Here is a 17,983-nt window from a genome sequence, read left to right on the forward strand (position 1 = left end):
CTCTACAGTAAGACATCAATAGGCAAGAACTCCTCCAGCAAATCAAGCAGAATGGGAGGGAAGCAAGGAGAGGTGAGTGGACTGACTTGGGACTAGGAGAGAGGTAAAAGACAAGTCTTTCCTCAGCAGTCCAGCTGCACAGTCAGCACTCTGCTTTGTGAGATGCTGCTGAGACTCTTGTTCTTCTTTCTCTATTTTTTAGATCTTCATAATGTTTCTGTAGAATTACTACAAGCAAAATTATCACTGAATCCACAGCATCAAATTCGGCCAAACAGCAGTAGTGGTGTGGCAGTAACAAGAATGAGATAAAGCTTTCTTTTTTGTGTACGGGAGACAACAAGTAAACTGTCACAATGAACACCATCTACCAATACTGGCATTCAGCTACACCATCAGCAGAATGGAAGAATCAAAGTTCACATTTCATTTGTTTGGAATAATGAGGACTTCCCCACACAAACCTTGAGATTTGTATAGCAGTAGAAAAGACTGTAGAAGGTAGAAAGGTTGTCCTCCATGTACAAAAAAAGTTAACCTTCCTGGAAAGCAAGCATACAAACAGAACCCCTCCACTTTCCAGCAAGTTCTTGCTGCTATAAATATTTGTTTGGAGTCACAAGCAAAACTTAAGAGCTGCTCTGTGATTACTTACTATACATTGCACCAGGCATCAAAGTCAGCTTTCCACAGAAAATCTGCACATATATCTGCCCTTATTTTCTGCCATATGTTCAGTTCAGCTTCGCCTGAGCAAGACACCAGCTCCAGGAGCCTTTAAGTGCTTAATTTCAGATGCATTCATTTAAGACAGTTATGTTTCATCAGTAAACAGATGTCCTTGATTTGCTGCTATACCAAAACACAAAAAGCCCATTTACTACTTTTTAAAAAATTAAATGTAATATTAAAGCCCTGCTAATTCACATACCCATATAAACATTGCACAGAAAAAAATACTTGCATGGCATAAAAGCATATAACATGAAGAATAATCTCAGCCTTTGCACATATTTACTAGGTTACTGCTTAACCATTTTAAACTCTAATGCTTGTTTGGATACAGGACAGCAGAATTAACTGAAGATGTCAATACATTATTTAATCTTTGATTCTAGTCAAGAGAGTATGTAATCATTAGCACGGACCTATTTATCTTCCTCTCATTTCATCATTCTGTAATTTAAATGTGATTTCTGAATTTCAGTTGGCTTATCAAGTGCTCAACAACATCATGAGATTCTGTCTCCACAGAAAATGATTTCTGCCTTTCTTCTTCCTTGAAGACTGACATGTCCTGTTCATTCTATCAATCAGCCTGACATTATCTTCCTTTCACAGAACGGATAGCTTAAGTTATCAGATTTATGCAAAAAATAACAAGTAGCTCTCATTGCCCCAGAGATCACTTTGCAATTGGATGTTGTTCTTTAAACAGGGATGCTTTTATTGAAGCACAGTGTTTATCCTTGTGTATTTCATGCTCTCTTCTTTTTATATTCATCAATTCTTTGCTTAATACTTTATTTACAGTACGCTACATCAGCGACTTAAAAAAAAATACTTTCTGATTGAAAATCAATTACAGAAAAAAAAAGTGCAGAGAAAATGGAAAGACAAGTATTTAAGAAATCCATTAACACAAAATGGAATTAAGATCTACAACACACACTTGTATACTAGCGTAGTTTATCTATTAGTACACAGGATCTAAACACACCACATCACCCAGGTAACTCCAGTGACCAGCATCTTTCTTCCATGCTTCTCACCCTGGGTGGTATGTCCAGTACAGATAGTACAGTATTCGGTGTAGTGAACAGGGACAGATGTGTCACCAAAGTGTCACAGCCACTGCACCCCTCCCATGAGACCTGAGCAGGGCACCACAATGCTTCCTCCCCACTCCTCCTCCTCGAGTCAGCTAGCATTGTGATTCAGCAAGGAGCCATCGTGACATAATTAAAGGGAGTGGTCTGAACCTTACTCTGCCAGAGGTCAGGACATGCTGCCTCCCAACACTAGCTAACTTTGTGTTACCTTATTCTCACACGGACTTCTCTACCAGATGAATGTCACCCTGATGGTATGTATTATCAACTGTATTATCACCTCACCTGAGACAGGACTCCACTTCTCTCCCCCATGGCCACGTGCAAGTGGCAAACCAGTCCTCAGTGGACATGCTAATGTAAGAGCAGTAAAAATTAGCTATACCTCATTACAGCCATCTGCTGAGACTGCCACAAAACATCATCTTCCCATTGCCCGTCTCTTGACTGAATGAATTTCAAACCATACCACCTTTCCTTGGTTGAGAAATGACCTTGCTAATACTATTTATTATTTAATGGATCTCAGTCTGAAAGCCCGTGTCATAGTCCATAATAAAATACAGTGAGCAAAACTTAATTGACTGCAAGAATAGAATATTTAGCATTCAATGCAAAATGTTAATAATATTTCAAAAATGCCATTTCTTTGCATGGCCTTTAGACCAGCTTAGCTAATGGACTCAGAACTAAGAAGCATTGGAAATATGTTTGGGAAGGAGCTTATCAGTCGCTTGTCAGCTTTGAAAGGTTTTTGCACTGTGCTGTCCAGCTACAGTGAATGACGGTATTTAAGTACTGTACTCTCGTTTGCATAAATACTGGCCTGGCCACCAAGTCCCAGGCAAGGCAATCTAAATATAACCTCTGTCACCGCTCTGCAACTGATTCCAATTTGTTCCTAGGACCTGGAAATATTCACCGTGCACGTGTTCCAGCCTCCCATCTGTTAAATGGGAATAATCACACTTTGCTGGTAAAGCGCCTTGTGTTCTCCTGACAAACACCTTGTATTGCTTTGATTTCAGTGAATCTGGCTGCCCGAGCTGAGTTACTCCAGCAAATCACTGTTTGTTTAGACAAACAGCACTTGAGGGAAAGGCCCTTCTCTCTTGTTGAGATGCAATACAGAGAGAATACCGGATCACCTTTATCCCTCTGGTAAACTGATCGTGTTGCAGTCATAGTTCTTTGTATAGCTGTTTTGACACAGTTCTTGCTACAGTCAGAAGAAAAACTGAAATGATTTTGCAGAAAACCTGACTCAGGCCTTGATTCTGATCCAGAATTCAGTTAATCCAAATCCCTTGATACTAGGGAAGGGTCAGAAAAATGCTTTCTGTAGTCACCGTTGGATTAGATTTGTTCCCCCAGAAGAGGACATGTTTTCACGGTAAACTCTTTTCTGCCTAGCTTGGCAGAAATTACCATGTGACACAGTCTGGATGTTTCTTGACATTAGCATAGCAGAATTATTTGTCAGTTGTAGACTAATTATCTTGGTTCCTTGTTTGGAGACTGTTGCATCCCTTGCAGTAAATTGCATTTTGCTGACGGCAGCGATTTCACTTCATTTCTAAAGGATGTTGACACAAAGTTTTGTTTTTTTTTGTTTTGTTTTGTTTTTTTTTTTGTATATCCAGTTAAAAAAAATGGCAGGGGGAAGAATAGTGCACCTGTCAGTATTTCCAAATGAAATGCCAGCCTAGCGCTTTTTCCTTTGTTGTTCTGACAAAAACAAAAAACTAAAAATAAAAAAAAAAAAGACAAAACACATGCACCTAGAGCATGGGTCTACCAGCAAAACCCATAAAATCCATTTATGTTGTTCCTTCCCTCACTTCTGAAACCTTAGAGATAGCCCAAAACCTTAAAAAAATAATACAAGGAAGTTAAACTCTGTCTCACAAGCGGCAGTCCCCAAAACAGAAAACCTATTTGGACATGCAGTCAAGCAAGTGTCAGTCCTAAAAGGCAATTTCTAGTGCAATCAAATTTCTTTTCTCTCTCTCTCTTTTTTTTTTTTTTTTTTTTTAAGAAAATTGTATTTAGAAGCACTGAAAATAAAAGTATCCATAAAATTTTAATTCTTCAGTGACAGTACGAATTCCAACAGGGTACAACTAGAGAACAGTGGGGGCCTCTTTCTATGTTCCAGCTCTTTTAGATGAGAGATTTGATATGATTTAGATTTTGGACTTTTGTTTTCTGTTGGAGGAAAACCAGCATCTGCTGAAAGGACTGAAGAGACAGAAATCATTAGCATATACACAACCTGGGCCAGACACTCATACTGCTGGTGTGATTTATGCCAAATGACATAATTTGCACTTTGTTCAAATTATGCTCTGACTTGATTTTCATACTTAGAGTAAATTGAATTTTCTAAGGACAATCTAGGAACACCTAGGAGTACAAACAAACATCAGAGACAATATACAGCTTAAGATCTTCCTGTTTGACTATTTTGAAAAGGACATCTCCTCAAAATAGTAAGTCATAAGGAGATGGCCACCATTCCTCTGGGTGACCAGTTATTTGTTTTCCCTCATTAAATAATAATAATAAAAAATGTGCCTGCACAATTATTGCTTGTTCATGAAAGAATATGGTTCCTTAATTTCCAGTGCTTCGATAGACTTTTTATTATACCACCAGACAGTGCAACTGACATAACTGGGGCAGGAAGAAGGAATGTGCCAGAAAGCCTTAATCCTTTCAAGCTGTTTGGCACATAACATAGTATAAAAGAGCCATTAAGATGTCTGTCTAGGGAAAACACATATTTACCATATTCTTTTTCAAGAGACATTGTCTTTCATTGTGCTGTGCATTGGATCAGGAAGAGCACTGGATCCAACCTGGTATGTTCCAAAGGTCATAGCTAGGAACGAGGGACTCGCATGTTCCCTTTTGCACTGTTAGTTGCTGAACAATTCTAGGGCTGGACCCAAGCAGGCTAATGCCACCTTAGAGGCCTTGTACTCCCCTCATCTTCATGTCCTGTCCAGTGATGATCCAAAGGCAGCGTGAAGGAGGAAGGTCAGCATGCTCTTTATCCACTTCCATTACTTGCTATATAGATGGAAATCTCCCAAGCAAAAAAAGGAGCTATGGAAGAAATGACATACAGAGCAGAAGAGATTCTCTAAGCTTTTTCACCCAACCTGAAAATAGAATGCATGGGAAAGACTACCTTGATACATTCAAGTTACATTCACTTTTGCTAATCAGGCATCAGCCAACATGAAACAAAATCAGCTACAGGCAACACCCTGTTAACACAATCACGATGTTACATTCCAGTCCTGATGTTCCACCCCAGAAGTATAACACCAAGCTAGTTCGCAGCTATTTGTTGCTGTGCAATAATAATAAAAAAAAAAAAAAAAAAAAAAGGCAAAAAGAAAGTCATTTATTCTAAAACACTCACTGCATCTTAGGATGCTACATTAAGGAAACTCAGGTGTGAAACTAATGGTACAATTTATCAGAAATATGCAAGCAGTAAGTAAAAGCTCAGAGAAAGCCTGCCTCACTTATCGTTTTTAAGAGATGATGACCAGGTAAGCCAAAATAATAGTGACCATCACTAGGCCATAAGGCATGTGGATGACGTCCATCAGAGAAACGACAGTGGAAATAAAGGGAAAAAAAATAAAGGCAGGTCAAACACTAAGTAATAGAAATGTTGATCCTAGATTTTTCTGCTCATAACGTTTGTTATTGGCAGAGTATCATTAAAGATCGCCACCCTGGAAGATAATGGATGTCAGGTGTAGCCTCCACTCCTGTGCTGATGGGTAGCATCTCAGGTCTGATGAGGAGAGATTATCCTGCTGAACCCTACAAAACATCTTTAATCTCCTGATTTAGAATCTATTGTTTTCTACCAGTTGTCACTCTCCTGAAAGAATGCAAGAAAGCTGCCAAAGACTGAAAAACAGACAGCTGCAGCAAAAGGGATACTGGCAGCAATTTGAAGGTGCTCCTCCAACAATATACTTAAATGTTAGTTTAAAAGAAAACCATCTGCAGGTTCTTCCACTATTAAACATTTTTGTTCTCCAAGACAAGATGCTTGCCCAACCATGTCCTTGACAGCAGCCACATTCACACCATAAACTCCCAAATTAACACCCAGGCAGCTCTCTGGCAAGGGGAACTGCCTGGCATGAGAACGGAGCTGAGCTCTTCATGTGTCCTTGTGGAGTAGGCACAGGTGGGGACAAACATGGTAGAGCCAAGCACAACAACTGATTTCCTGCTCTTAAGTGCTTGAATTTTTTCAAGCCTTAGCAGTCACTCTTTTGGGATGAAACTCTCCAGTAGCACGAAGCCTTACAATTACATTAAAATTGGAATTTAAGTTTGGGGCAGGCTCTGAGCTGCTATTACAATTAATGTGATTGTAAGGCTGTGGCAATGCAACCCATGCAGTAAGCACAGACATGTCGATCAATAGCAGAACAGACCCTAAAGCAATTTCCATCCCTCAAAATGGCAGTGATTTGCAAAACACTAAATGATGAATTCTTCAAGAATGACTGGCTCAAGTGCTAATAAAATCATAACTATAAAGTCTAACTTTTCTGCTGGGACCAAAAACCATATCACATGTCCGGAGCAGGCTGGAAACTAAACCACAGAAGAATCACAAACTGCCCCTTCAGTGGGTTCAGGACTTCATCTTAGGCAAGTCTTTCAATCATTTCAGAGCCAGAAATTCAATGCAAGTCCTTTACATTTCAATTTACTGCCTTCATCACTCAAGCATCCATCCTCCCAAGGACTCAGCATGCTGACCTCCATGTAAACTCAGTGCACAGCTCCCGAGTAGAACATGTTCCACTTTTCACTGCATCACTTCACTCAAGTAAATACTGAGGGCAAGATGCTTTCCATCCTATTTGTGGATTTCCACCTATCCTACCACGTCTATCTCCCCACATTAGGTCAAGCATACCTATTTGCAATACGGGTACTGTTTTGTAATACAAGTTCTAAATCAGGAGAAAGTAGATTAAAAAAAAAAAAAAAAAAAAGAACAAAGAAAGCTTTCTTGGTTGGAACTTTGGTCAATGGAACATAAAAAAAATCACCGTTTATTGCACTACCAGCTGTAATAAAAAGACAGTATCTTCACAAGCTTTCTCCAATGGCTTTAGAATAGGGTCACCTTGATATTGCTGGAAAGAGCTTGGTTTCAGCCCCCCGCTACACACGTTGATACAAGAGACTTGACCATTTTTGCGCTAAATGAGACTGCACCTTTCAAAAATCTCATTTCTTTTTGTTATATAACTCCCCCACATGCATGCACACCCCTTTTGAACATGATGAAATATGCTAAACAAAACCTACACATTCTTCAGTTCATCTGTAATTCTTTCCCCTAACTCCCTGGAATATACAAATCTTTTCATATACAATCATATTCCTCTCAGCTAAAGTGCACATTCATGCAAAACTGTAACAGAAGCTATGTTTTACCCCATAAAAGACTAAATTAACACTGAATTTCTTGTTACTGGTAGCATTTATGTATCCACAGTCTTTGTAAAAAAAAAAAATCTCTTACATATAACAAGTTCCCACTGTTATTTAAAGTCCCACACACCCTAAAAAAAGATTAAAAAGAAAATAATGTGCCTTTCCTCTTTTTTCTTCTCAAAAAATAAATATCCCAGCAAACTTCATGCAGCAAATTCTGCTCCATTCTGTCTTAAAGGGATCCTATTGCTCAGCTGAATTGCTTTTCCCACCTTATTACTTCAAGAGATTACAGCCAGGGCTGTATATTGTAGCTAGCCTATATTTAGAAGCTGGATAATAAAAAGCATAAATAACACACTGAATAAAACATTAAGACATAAAAGGAGTTAAACAGAAGAAAGGACTAAAGCTTATTGTGCATTAACCACATCTGACCCATTGAAATACAAAGGACTCATAATTCTAATTAGTAAAATGTGCAGTTATGACTTAAATCAGGAGTCTTAAATCAGCAAGAGCGGTGCCCATCAGCAGCTGTGTGCTGAAGCCGCTTTCGCAGCCTTGCAGGGCCCTCTGGTGGAGCGGGGAGCTGAGGCCTCAGCACCCCAAGATCACTATAATGAAAAGCCCAAAAATCAGAGGAGAACCAGAAGCCTGTTTTTCCCCTTCTTCCTTGAAAGCAACAATATTTCTGACACAAAGCTGCATCTTTCAGACAAAGCCTCTCTTAAGCAGATGAAGTCCCCGCACCAGCATAAGGGAGACATTTTTCCTCTGACTCTACTATGGGCAGGATTCTGCCCACCAAGTACTTAAAGATGTGAGAGCAGCTGCAACTGATGTGGAACAACAATCTTGTCTGCTGCCAGACCACCTGAAACCAAAAGCACTATCAAGAGGTATTAGCAGGTCTGAATTCCAGGTGACAGGAACATTTCGCATTAGAGAAAAAAAGAAAGACTCAGAGGGCCCTGCAGACCAAAACAATGCCTCGGTACGTGAATTGCTGTTTTGTGCAGGGATGATCCCAGTATCATTTACGCACACCTGCCACTCAGCCCCCATGTCTAGTCCAACAGCATCGCTGAATCCTTCGTTTGTCCTTCAGAAGAACTGTGCTGTTCATTTCTTCTTCACCTGGTATCAGCACGGGGTGTGCTCCTGGTAAAGCAGGGAACTGATCAAGGTTTTGCCTAACCTTGGGTGCTATTGACTCTTGCTGCCTGACAGAGGGCAATGCAGCACATACTCTCCCAGTGTGTTAGTTTTGAGGAGGGTTTTTCCACTCCTCCAAGGTGCTGATTTCTTTGTTGTTTGGGACACAGAAAGGACTTGTTCAACACCTGACTTAACACAACCCCCTGTACTGCCTTCAGCTGGCCCGGTTTGCAGTTCAGCAGTGGCAGACCTTTGCACCAGACCCATGTCCATGCAATACCTGTCACTGCCCAATGACAGGAGCTCTGCTTCTGTGACAAACCAGTGACTTGGATTTTCCCACTGGTAGGCTAGACCAGCACCTCTTCAGAGAGCAATGAAAGACAGGTGGGAAATCAGAGGCGGACACACTCTAAACAGGCTCTGCCTGCCCTAAGCACTCGCAAGGGCAGAACAGGAGCAGCAGCAAGCAAGGAGAGCCTTTGTCTTTTGCATCAAGGGGCACTGCTGCATTATTCACCCAGATTGCTCCTACGTGAGCTGAGATTTTCCATGCATCTGTCTCACCCTGTTCAAGCATCAGTTAGAAGAGTACAAAGGAGAATGCTCATAGAAACCCAGAAAATTAGCTCAGGCCCTGCACAGCACAGTCTACAACAGAAGCCCATCTTTCACACGATGGAAATCGCTGGTCCTCTGAAAACCAGCCAAGACAGCATCCTGGTTGCTGGAGATCGCATCCAAGATGCCAGGCAGCAAATTAGATTTTCTGCTGCTTTTCACTAAGCAAAGAGGTAGACTTTTCAACAGCTCAGGATGCTGGTAATTCCCTTATGATCCCACTTCCCAATCTCCACGGTCATGCACATTTGACTTGTCACTAGCATTTTTAATAAGACTTCTCCCATTAAACCTCTGATAACCCTGTAAATTAAACCATCTGCAGAGCAGCAAGGAATAAACTCTAAGAAAAGAAGTTACTACTCATTCTTCCAGTTGGCAAGACAACCAAGCTGTGTCCCAGTGCATTCAGTGATTTATCCCTATGCTCTGCACCATCCTGCAGCTGGGAGAAGCAAGCAGACCGTTAGGGCAGAAGTCCTCACTTGAAATCACACACGCACAAAAAATAAAAAAAAAGAAAATGTGAACCAAGTAAGAAAAATTCAGAGACAAATTAGGCCCTACAGGTGTATTTTAAATATATGAATTCCAGGCATATTAATAATGGCCTCTCCAAAATCTGGACCGTTCAGCAAGCAGAAGGATGCTGGAAGTATTTCAGGTGAGCACCATCACATAAAAATAAAATGCAGCAGCTTTAAGAAAAAACAAGCTGCACTGGTAATTCATGACAGAAATTGCTCAGCTGGCTGCACCAATTAATGATCTACAAGTCCAGCCCCCAGGTGAGGCGACCTGAAGAAGTTTCTGTTCAATGCTTCATCATTTGTGGATCCTGACTTACAACAGCAAGGTGGAAACAAATCTTTCCTGGTACTAAACGTACATTGCTTCATTCAGCACAGCATGGAGTTGATAGTTATTGGTATCAGTTAGGAACTCTGGGAGCCTGAAATACTGCTTGATTTTAAATAGCTGTAGTAAGATTGGTGCTTATGCTTCTCTCTGCTGTTGTCAATGCAAAAGACAAACTCTTCAGAAGGGTACTTCAGAGCAACCAATTCAGATGAACATTCTGAATTGTCTTCTCTACATAGTTGTACAGGGAGCCTGCTGAAATAATCTGCATAACTAGCATCCTCAGTGATCTAACAGTAAAGAGAAGGAACATTTCTCCCCTTCCTTTCACCTAGTTAACTCTGCTAGTCATAGCAATTACACTGTTTAAATAAAAAATAGGCTGAGACCTCCAAGCTGGGCTCAAGATTCCAAACTTCTTCAAAGCAACGGCAGGACTGTCTTGCTAGATTGAACGGTCTCTTTCTCCACTAAGAGTTATTAGATGACAGTGAATATACTGCAGAGCAAAAGAATGGGTTAGGCCTGTCCTATGCTTTGTTACAGTGGTGAGACCTTTTTTGTCAAAGGGATTGCTCAATACCATTGTTTCTCACTTTTCAGCAACAGGATGGCTTCTGGGTCCTTAAAGATCTAACCTGTATCCCCGTCTGAATATATAAGAAACGGCTGTAGAATGTCATTCTTTCAGGTGCCATCTAACACAACCAAAGTCGATAAGTGTCTTTTCCTGGATTAGGCTCCTTAAAAACCACAGTATTTTGAAAAGAAAAAAAAAGTCAATCCCCACTTTTCAGCTTCAATTCTATTGTCTGCCCTTGGTTAATAAACTTTCTTAGATGTAATGACTAAGCATGCTTTCAAAATAAACTAGTTATGTCAAACACAGATTGAAACACAGATTTTCAGGGTCATACAACACATTCTTAAAAAACAGCTGCTCCTAAAGTATCGCGAGGTAGGCACCTCGTGTCTCATAAACAGCAGGTATTTCCCACCTCAATACGTACCTGCTAGGTTATGGTTGCTTGACCTAAGGGATACAGGACAGAGTCTTTGCCAAACCCAAATCCTGAATTCATCTCTCTACCATCTAACATGCTCCAACACATTTTACTTTGAAAAATGTGAAAGCTGTCTATTGACCAGAGTTTGTTTTTAATCTCATTTGCCCTTCAAGAACACGTTAATTTATTTTAAGCAGATGAGGCTAATTGTTTTCTTTCCATGAAATGGGCTACACTAAAAGAAAAAACATTTGCTTTCCTGATGCAAATCAGGAAGGAGCAAGACATTGCCTTGTTCACGTATCAGATCACATCACAGATCCGATTGTACATCAGAAATTCCTCAAAAATGAGGGAGGAAATGCAGGCCCTTTCAGTAGGGCCCTCCAAATGCTCAGTGATGCCATGCACCAGATATGGGGAGCTGGATAATCAAAAATTGGGGTGATTTGCATCCAGCACATGGAATCATAAAGTGGGATGGGGTGACTTCAGCATACACATGAAACTCATGTCTGGGGAAGAATATGACGCCATGAGTCTAAAAAGGTGCATGAAGGTTCCAGCTTCAATGCAATCTTTTTGAAGAAAAGCTCCAATCTGACCTCACTATTTAATGAAGAGCAAAACCTTTTTCTAGCCTACCAGAAAAAGCACTGTAAGCAAATGTGCTTAACAGTTGAGCAGCTTGATTGTGTTTTACAATACCTCTTTGATACAGGGAAAAGAATTCTTAGTCTCAGTTAAAAGTATGCAGTCAAGCATTCTGAAATGTTATGTTAAAAGACTGCCATAATTTACATGACACATAATGAGTATTCATCATATGAGCCCTCAAAAGGAGATCACTGCTCCCTTATTACAGGTATTTCCCTTTGGTACACATGCAAAGTGCATCTTAAAAAGACAAAAATAACATTCCTTCTTACAAGACTCTTCCCTGCATGACAAATGCTGCAGAAGTCTATTCTCCAGGTTCTGCTGCAGTCTGGAGAGGAACTTTAATTGCTTAATCAGCTCTGAAATGCACTGCTAAGCAACAGTTGTTTATAGGAAAGGTCAAGAGGGCCTAATTAACTTGTTGTGTGTAGACCCCCTTCCTCAGTGAAGCAATTCAGCCAGTTTCCATAACAGCTACCTGCAAAAAGGTAACGTGGATCATTCCCTGACCCTGTATTCAATTACTTTACAGTCTTTTGCTGAAACTTCTCAGTTATTCTCCTTGTGACTGCATTTTATGGCAAACACACTTCACTGCATGGAAAACACATCTATCAGGGACTGAAAGAAATAGTGCCCAATTATTTTGGCATTTTGTCAGTAACTCTAGCACACTTACTGCTGACTTGTATTTGGCCCAATCCTCTGCCACTGAAAGGTGATAGACACCCAACAGAAAGCAATGGGCTGGGATCCTCTTTAAACAGCTCAAAACCTAAAGGTGTAAAAAAAAAAAAAAAAAAAAAAACGCATGCTTGAACTGCTGATAAACCCTACTTATCCATGCATCAGAGAAAATCCAAGAGATTTTCTTTCCTGATAAAGAGGTTAATTTTCAATAAATCTTGAATGAAGTAACAGGCTCAGCCTGGATGGGCAGTGAGAGATGACATGTCAGAGCATGGTAAGAAAGCTCCACAGCACCAGGGAACCCAGAGCATGGAGGTATTCTGTGAGGCTCTTAGATACACACATTGCTGATGTGCTGTGAGCATGTAGATATAGACACAGCAGCTGTATGCAGGTCACATTCAGCTGTGCATGCCAGGACTGAAAAGATTTTGGCAAACTCATGAGGATCCTTCAGCTCCTACCTAGACATCCACCAGAAGCAGCCAGGAAAGAGATCAATAAGTTGTCTCATCTGGAGGATGAACCCTCTAACAAATGCATCCCCACTTCCTAGCACTGAGCTGAAGCGGATGCTAACATTAGACACGGACCCATGAGAATCTGGCTCAGAGCTAAGAACATTATATATGGATTAATGGCAACTCACCTCATCTAAGAATGAGACTACAGCACAAATAGGAGCACTTGCAGAAATCCCCAAACCAGCATGACACTAACTACAGTACTGAGAGTCCAGTCTTCTCATCGCTAAAGCACTGCCAGGTTTTTAACCTCTCCCAAAAGCCGAGCCCACAGGTGGTATTTTGTTAGCTTTACTTCTCCTGCTTCTGGGATCAAAGGTGATACAGGTTATTAGCACTAATACATCTATATTTCTTTCCGCATTCAAGCTGGGGTCTCTGCATGGTCCTAGCACAGACTCATTGCTAGCAAGTTCCAGTCTGGTATCAATTTATAAAAACAACCCAGCTTGTTGTGAGCTATTTCTGTCATTCTATCATATATAAGATACTGTATCGTGGCTGGTAGATTGTCTCACTAGAATAGTGCATTCTCTTAAATGGAATTATCTTTCTGTTTACCACACTATGCAGGAAAAAAGTAGCATACCACAAGCTGAACTAAACCACAGTTCAGTATTTGTGTAACTTAGTGAAAGAACTGGCTCATGTAGTTTTAAGGCTTTGATCTATTGCTCACCAAAGCCAATGATACCATTGTAAAGTCTCCTGATAACTACTGGATTAAGAAGGGGAAGATAAAGATACATTTCAGAGCAGTACAGAAAAGGGATAAAGCAAAAGGGCACAAAAAATCCAAAACTCCTAGCCGTCATTAAGCTCACTGGACAGACTTTGTGGAGTCATTTCACTACATAAAACTAGTAGAAAACCCCATGAAATTTTACAGTAACTCATTTGGGTGTTGCTGTATTTTTAACCCATTGCACTGATTATAGCATGCTGTCAACAGCCTCATCAATTATCCATTGCTAAAGAGAGGGCCCTAACACTCTGCAAGTGGTATTAATTGGTCTCAGTAGCACGTAATGAGTTCAAAAAGCTCCTACCTGTATGTCCCCGGGGATGGTGGCTAGAGGCGGACAACAATTTACAGCAGACCATTAACACATAGACCAGAAAAAGCCAGTCAGATAGAAGCATTGATTTGGCACAGAATCTCATCCTGGAGGCAGAAAAGGAAGCAGATGAGTGAAAGAACAATATGAGTAGGGAATAACACAAAAACAACACTGGGAAGGAAAGGCTGCAAAGATGCTGAAGAATAACTAATACATCTTATTACAAGGCAACACCAAAAAAATCACATTCACAGTTCGGTTGGGATCAATTCTTTTTGAAGCATGTTTCATAGTTAGAAGCAATGCAATGGCTATCACACATCATATTACCCACACACATTTATAACACCATACGAGTGCAGTATATTTTTTACAAATCTTGAGGTGTTTTTTTAAGATTAAGACCCATCCACACTCAATTTAAAGATACATATTTATAAGGTGCGCTGCTATTTTTAAACTGCACCTGCCTCAAAATCATAGAAACACCACAGAGAAGTGTCTTTTTTACTTAATACTTCTCATTACACATTTGCTAAAGATACCAGCATCTGCTAGCTTTCCTGGAGATCAATAAGTTTGCTAAGGGTTAAACAGTCACGAAGCCATCAGCTCAGTCAAACACGCAAGGATTCACTACTCTGCCGGAGCATTAGCAACTGTATTTCAGAAAACAGTTGTTCTACAGAAGGCAGATATTGTTAGCCTCATTTATGTGTAAGAACTAAGACCACAAATCCTCAGTAATTTTGCTGCAAATACTTACAATTAAATCCCTCAATAGCTTATGTTATGCTATTCATCACATCGAAAGGTAATCTGATCATTTTCTTAAACTCAGTTACGATGATTTATTACTCGTGCAATACATAAATGGGCATTATGCACTTGAACCCTTAGAAGTAACGTTCCACACTTTCAGCAAATGCTGTAAGCAGGCATACATCAAATTAATTAAAGGCAAATTATAGATTTGCATAAATTGAACTAAATACCGCTATGAAAGCGGTGATGTTAGTCCGTAGTTAATCGGCACACTGGGATTTGGACAAGCCTATCACAAGCATGCTTATTTGCACCAAACAGTCATTTGAGAACTTTTCCCTTCACATTCCAGCTCTGATTCTTCCATGTATTTCCTAAATAATTTATCGGTATATCTTTATGATAGCTGAAACTGTTCAGCTAGTCAGACCATTCAAGTGCTGAACAGCCTGACAGTTAAAAAAAAATAAAAAACAAACAAATCTCATGCCTTAGCTCTACTGTCAAAGGCAGGTGAAGCGTTTCAGTCCCATTTTAAATTTGACCACCATCTGCAAGTAAAACCAAAACAGGCCTCACATTTTCTCATCTACAAATGCTTGCTTTTCCCTTTTGCACATCAAACAGTATTGTTCTCAGCACGTATTTGTGGGAACATTGATAAAATCCAAAAGAATCACTTGTTAATAGCAAAAGTTAGAGGTCAAAAACCCATTGTAAATATATTTTAGCAACAAACACTATTCTGCACTTGTGAAACAAAACCTGAATGAAAAACCCAGCATCTTCAGCTGTCCTTGTAGGCTTTACTCTAACCCATAAACTTTCTTTTTTAAAGATCTGCAAATGTGAAAAAAAAAACCACCATGCCGATAGGTTTAAGAAAAAAAAAAATAATAATAATTTAAAGAAGCTACATTTTAAGCACTAACATGGGAAAAATGAACTTTTCCTTCTATTAAGTAGATGCTGTTCCGAGCTCAGTATATTGCCACCCTAAACACAAGTATAGGAAGTAACAAACTGAGATTCTTTAAAATACAGTGTACAGGAGTCTTCTCCAAGCATGAAGTACCCTCTTACAGAGCACTCCCAGGCTAATTCAGAGCACCTATTCTTCAGCTAATAAACATGGGCCTAATTCATCTCTGCACGCCGTGAACCACATAGTGGTGCACTTAACGGGACTGAGTCACTGTGAAACCAGCACAAATGTTGTTACTGCTGTTTATCTTAGTCTAAGTAAACAGCCCAATAGGCTCTGAATTTCAGAATTTAGTCACCCAAATCCTCCCAAAGTAACAATTTTCTTGAGGAGACAGCTGAATTTAACCTTCATCTTCTTTCTTCCTTCATGAGAACAGTGACACCTTGCACCTCATGCACCAGTTACCACTAAATAGGAAGTTATGATTTGCTCATTTTGTAATACTATCCCTCAGTTGCTCTAAACACAAATACAGGAATCTAATCCAGGCATCAGTGGACAGCCCAGCTCTGGTGTCACTGTGTAGTAACATAACAAAGAGCGACCTTCCTTTGGGTGTCCTGAGACGTGAAAGCAGGATTTAATCCTTAGAATTAAATGCCATAGATCAGAAATTCTCAGCATACCATTTCTGGTGTGAGTTGATGAAAGGGACAGGTATTTGGACCCAAATCATACACTAGCAGCTCAACAACTCCTATTTCACCATATAAGTGAGCCCAGGTGTTCCCACCATTCCCAGTACTGGAGCAAGCCTGGTCTCATTGGAAGTGTATGCTGACATCATCTCAAAAATTCTTCCAGATTATGAAAATCTGACTCTTTGGAAGCCATAACCCTAATGTCAGATAGGGAATAGGAAACCATGTTTAATCAGGTTAACAAGGTAACCCTAGCCCTCTGTTAAGTATATTCAAGCCCAGGAATAAATACATCACTAGAAAACACAGATCTATCCAAGCTGAAAGGCTGCTAAAACCGAGCAGTGTCATTAAAATGATATAACACTTGCTGACTTCAGTCTGTATTGTAGGTAGACAGGACAAGTCTTCAGCCTACTAGTATAAAGAAATACAGGGGGACCTTTAAAAAGACAGAAGGAAAATGAAGTTTGGCAGACAGATGCAGCAAGGGGTGCTGGACCCTTCAGCTTCAGTGGGCTGCCACTCTCAGAAATGTCAAGCCTTCATTCTCTGTTGGATTAAAGTGGATGTTGTTGCTAACCAGAACAGCAAATCTTCAGTGTCATTTGAAAGATAAAAACTGTTCTTACCTTGGGGACTTTGCAAGAATTTTGTTCCAGTCAAACACAATTATTTCAGTGTGTTTTTCATAGTTATTCCAGATTCCCATTTGCGGCTGCAAATAAGCCTTTCTGCATTTCAGAATTTTTTCCTTCACTTTGGGGACCTACAAAGAAAGCCATATTACACTGCAATTAATGCCTAGAATGATGCTGTGAAATAGATCTTCGTTATCAAAATCATTGTTTCACACTGCCATCTACAGTACAATCCAAGGCAAAATGCAGCAATCACACTGCTCTTTTCACTTGTTTCCAAGAACACAGAGAAACAGTGGTAAGACAGCTCTGAAATATCACTATATTAACTAAAAGCAGAGTTTACTCCACTGGAAATTACAAACACAATGCACACTGCTTACTGCGTCCTTACAGCCACATGCCTCCACACAAATGCTGTGGAAACTGTTAGATCTAGTAAAGACACCACCACAGTGCAAACAGATTTCCACGATTACTTGAAACCTCCAACAAATCGAACCAGAGGTTATTAAAGACAGGGTGAAATCCTTCGCTGTCTTCGTAAAGATCTGGCCAAGGAATCCAGCTACCCCAGAGCAGAGGGTCTGTAGGGCTGCATCTGTAGGACTGTGTCTCTATCCTCAATGTATTATGGCTCCCTCTGATGCTTTTGGCTCCCGGCACCACATCTCATGCCAAGCCCACCTGTACCCAGAAGCTACATTTCCAAGTCACTACATGGAGACAGTTTTGCAGCAGTACTGACGCACGTTCCACAGAATAATGAGCTCAAACACTCTATTTCATAGGCATTCGAGTCTCTTTGCTTTTGTTGTTTATATTTGTTCTCTCAATTCTATCCCTGGGCTCAACTTGACCTTCTGCTATTGAAAACACGACAGTGCAATTTGTGAGAGTAATAATAATGTGGTCTTCACTGACGGAGGGATCACAATAACCTTTTCTCATCTTGTCCTGCCACTCCTTTCATTTCACTCTTCCTTTGATCAATTAGAAATTTGCTTTTAAGAAAGTTACACTGTCACATTGGAGGGC

At 40.2% G+C, this 17,983-nt stretch overlaps 1 protein-coding gene across 5 annotated transcripts in view; it reads right to left on the reverse strand.

The window, feature by feature from the left end:
- Positions 1-17,983, reverse strand: part of TAFA4 (TAFA chemokine like family member 4) — a 58,742-nt gene that overhangs the window by 35,078 nt on the left and 5,681 nt on the right. For 3 of the 5 annotated variants that reach the window (XM_035337982.1, XM_035337984.1, XM_035337985.1), the window contains exons 2-4: positions 16,937-17,073; positions 13,899-14,014; positions 2,118-2,186 (exon numbers count right to left, since the gene is read on the reverse strand). In XM_035337982.1, the coding sequence (XP_035193873.1) occupies positions 2,118-2,186; positions 13,899-14,014; positions 16,937-17,016 (265 nt within the window). In that variant the 5' untranslated portion in view covers positions 17,017-17,073. The remainder of the gene's footprint in view (positions 1-2,117; positions 2,187-13,898; positions 14,015-16,936; positions 17,074-17,983) is intronic. The other 2 variants (XM_035337986.1, XM_035337983.1) reach the window with 1 other exon arrangement.

The sequence above is a fragment of the Oxyura jamaicensis genome, chromosome 12 (assembly GCF_011077185.1).
Source record: "Oxyura jamaicensis isolate SHBP4307 breed ruddy duck chromosome 12, BPBGC_Ojam_1.0, whole genome shotgun sequence".
Classification (NCBI taxonomy): domain Eukaryota; kingdom Metazoa; phylum Chordata; class Aves; order Anseriformes; family Anatidae; genus Oxyura; species Oxyura jamaicensis.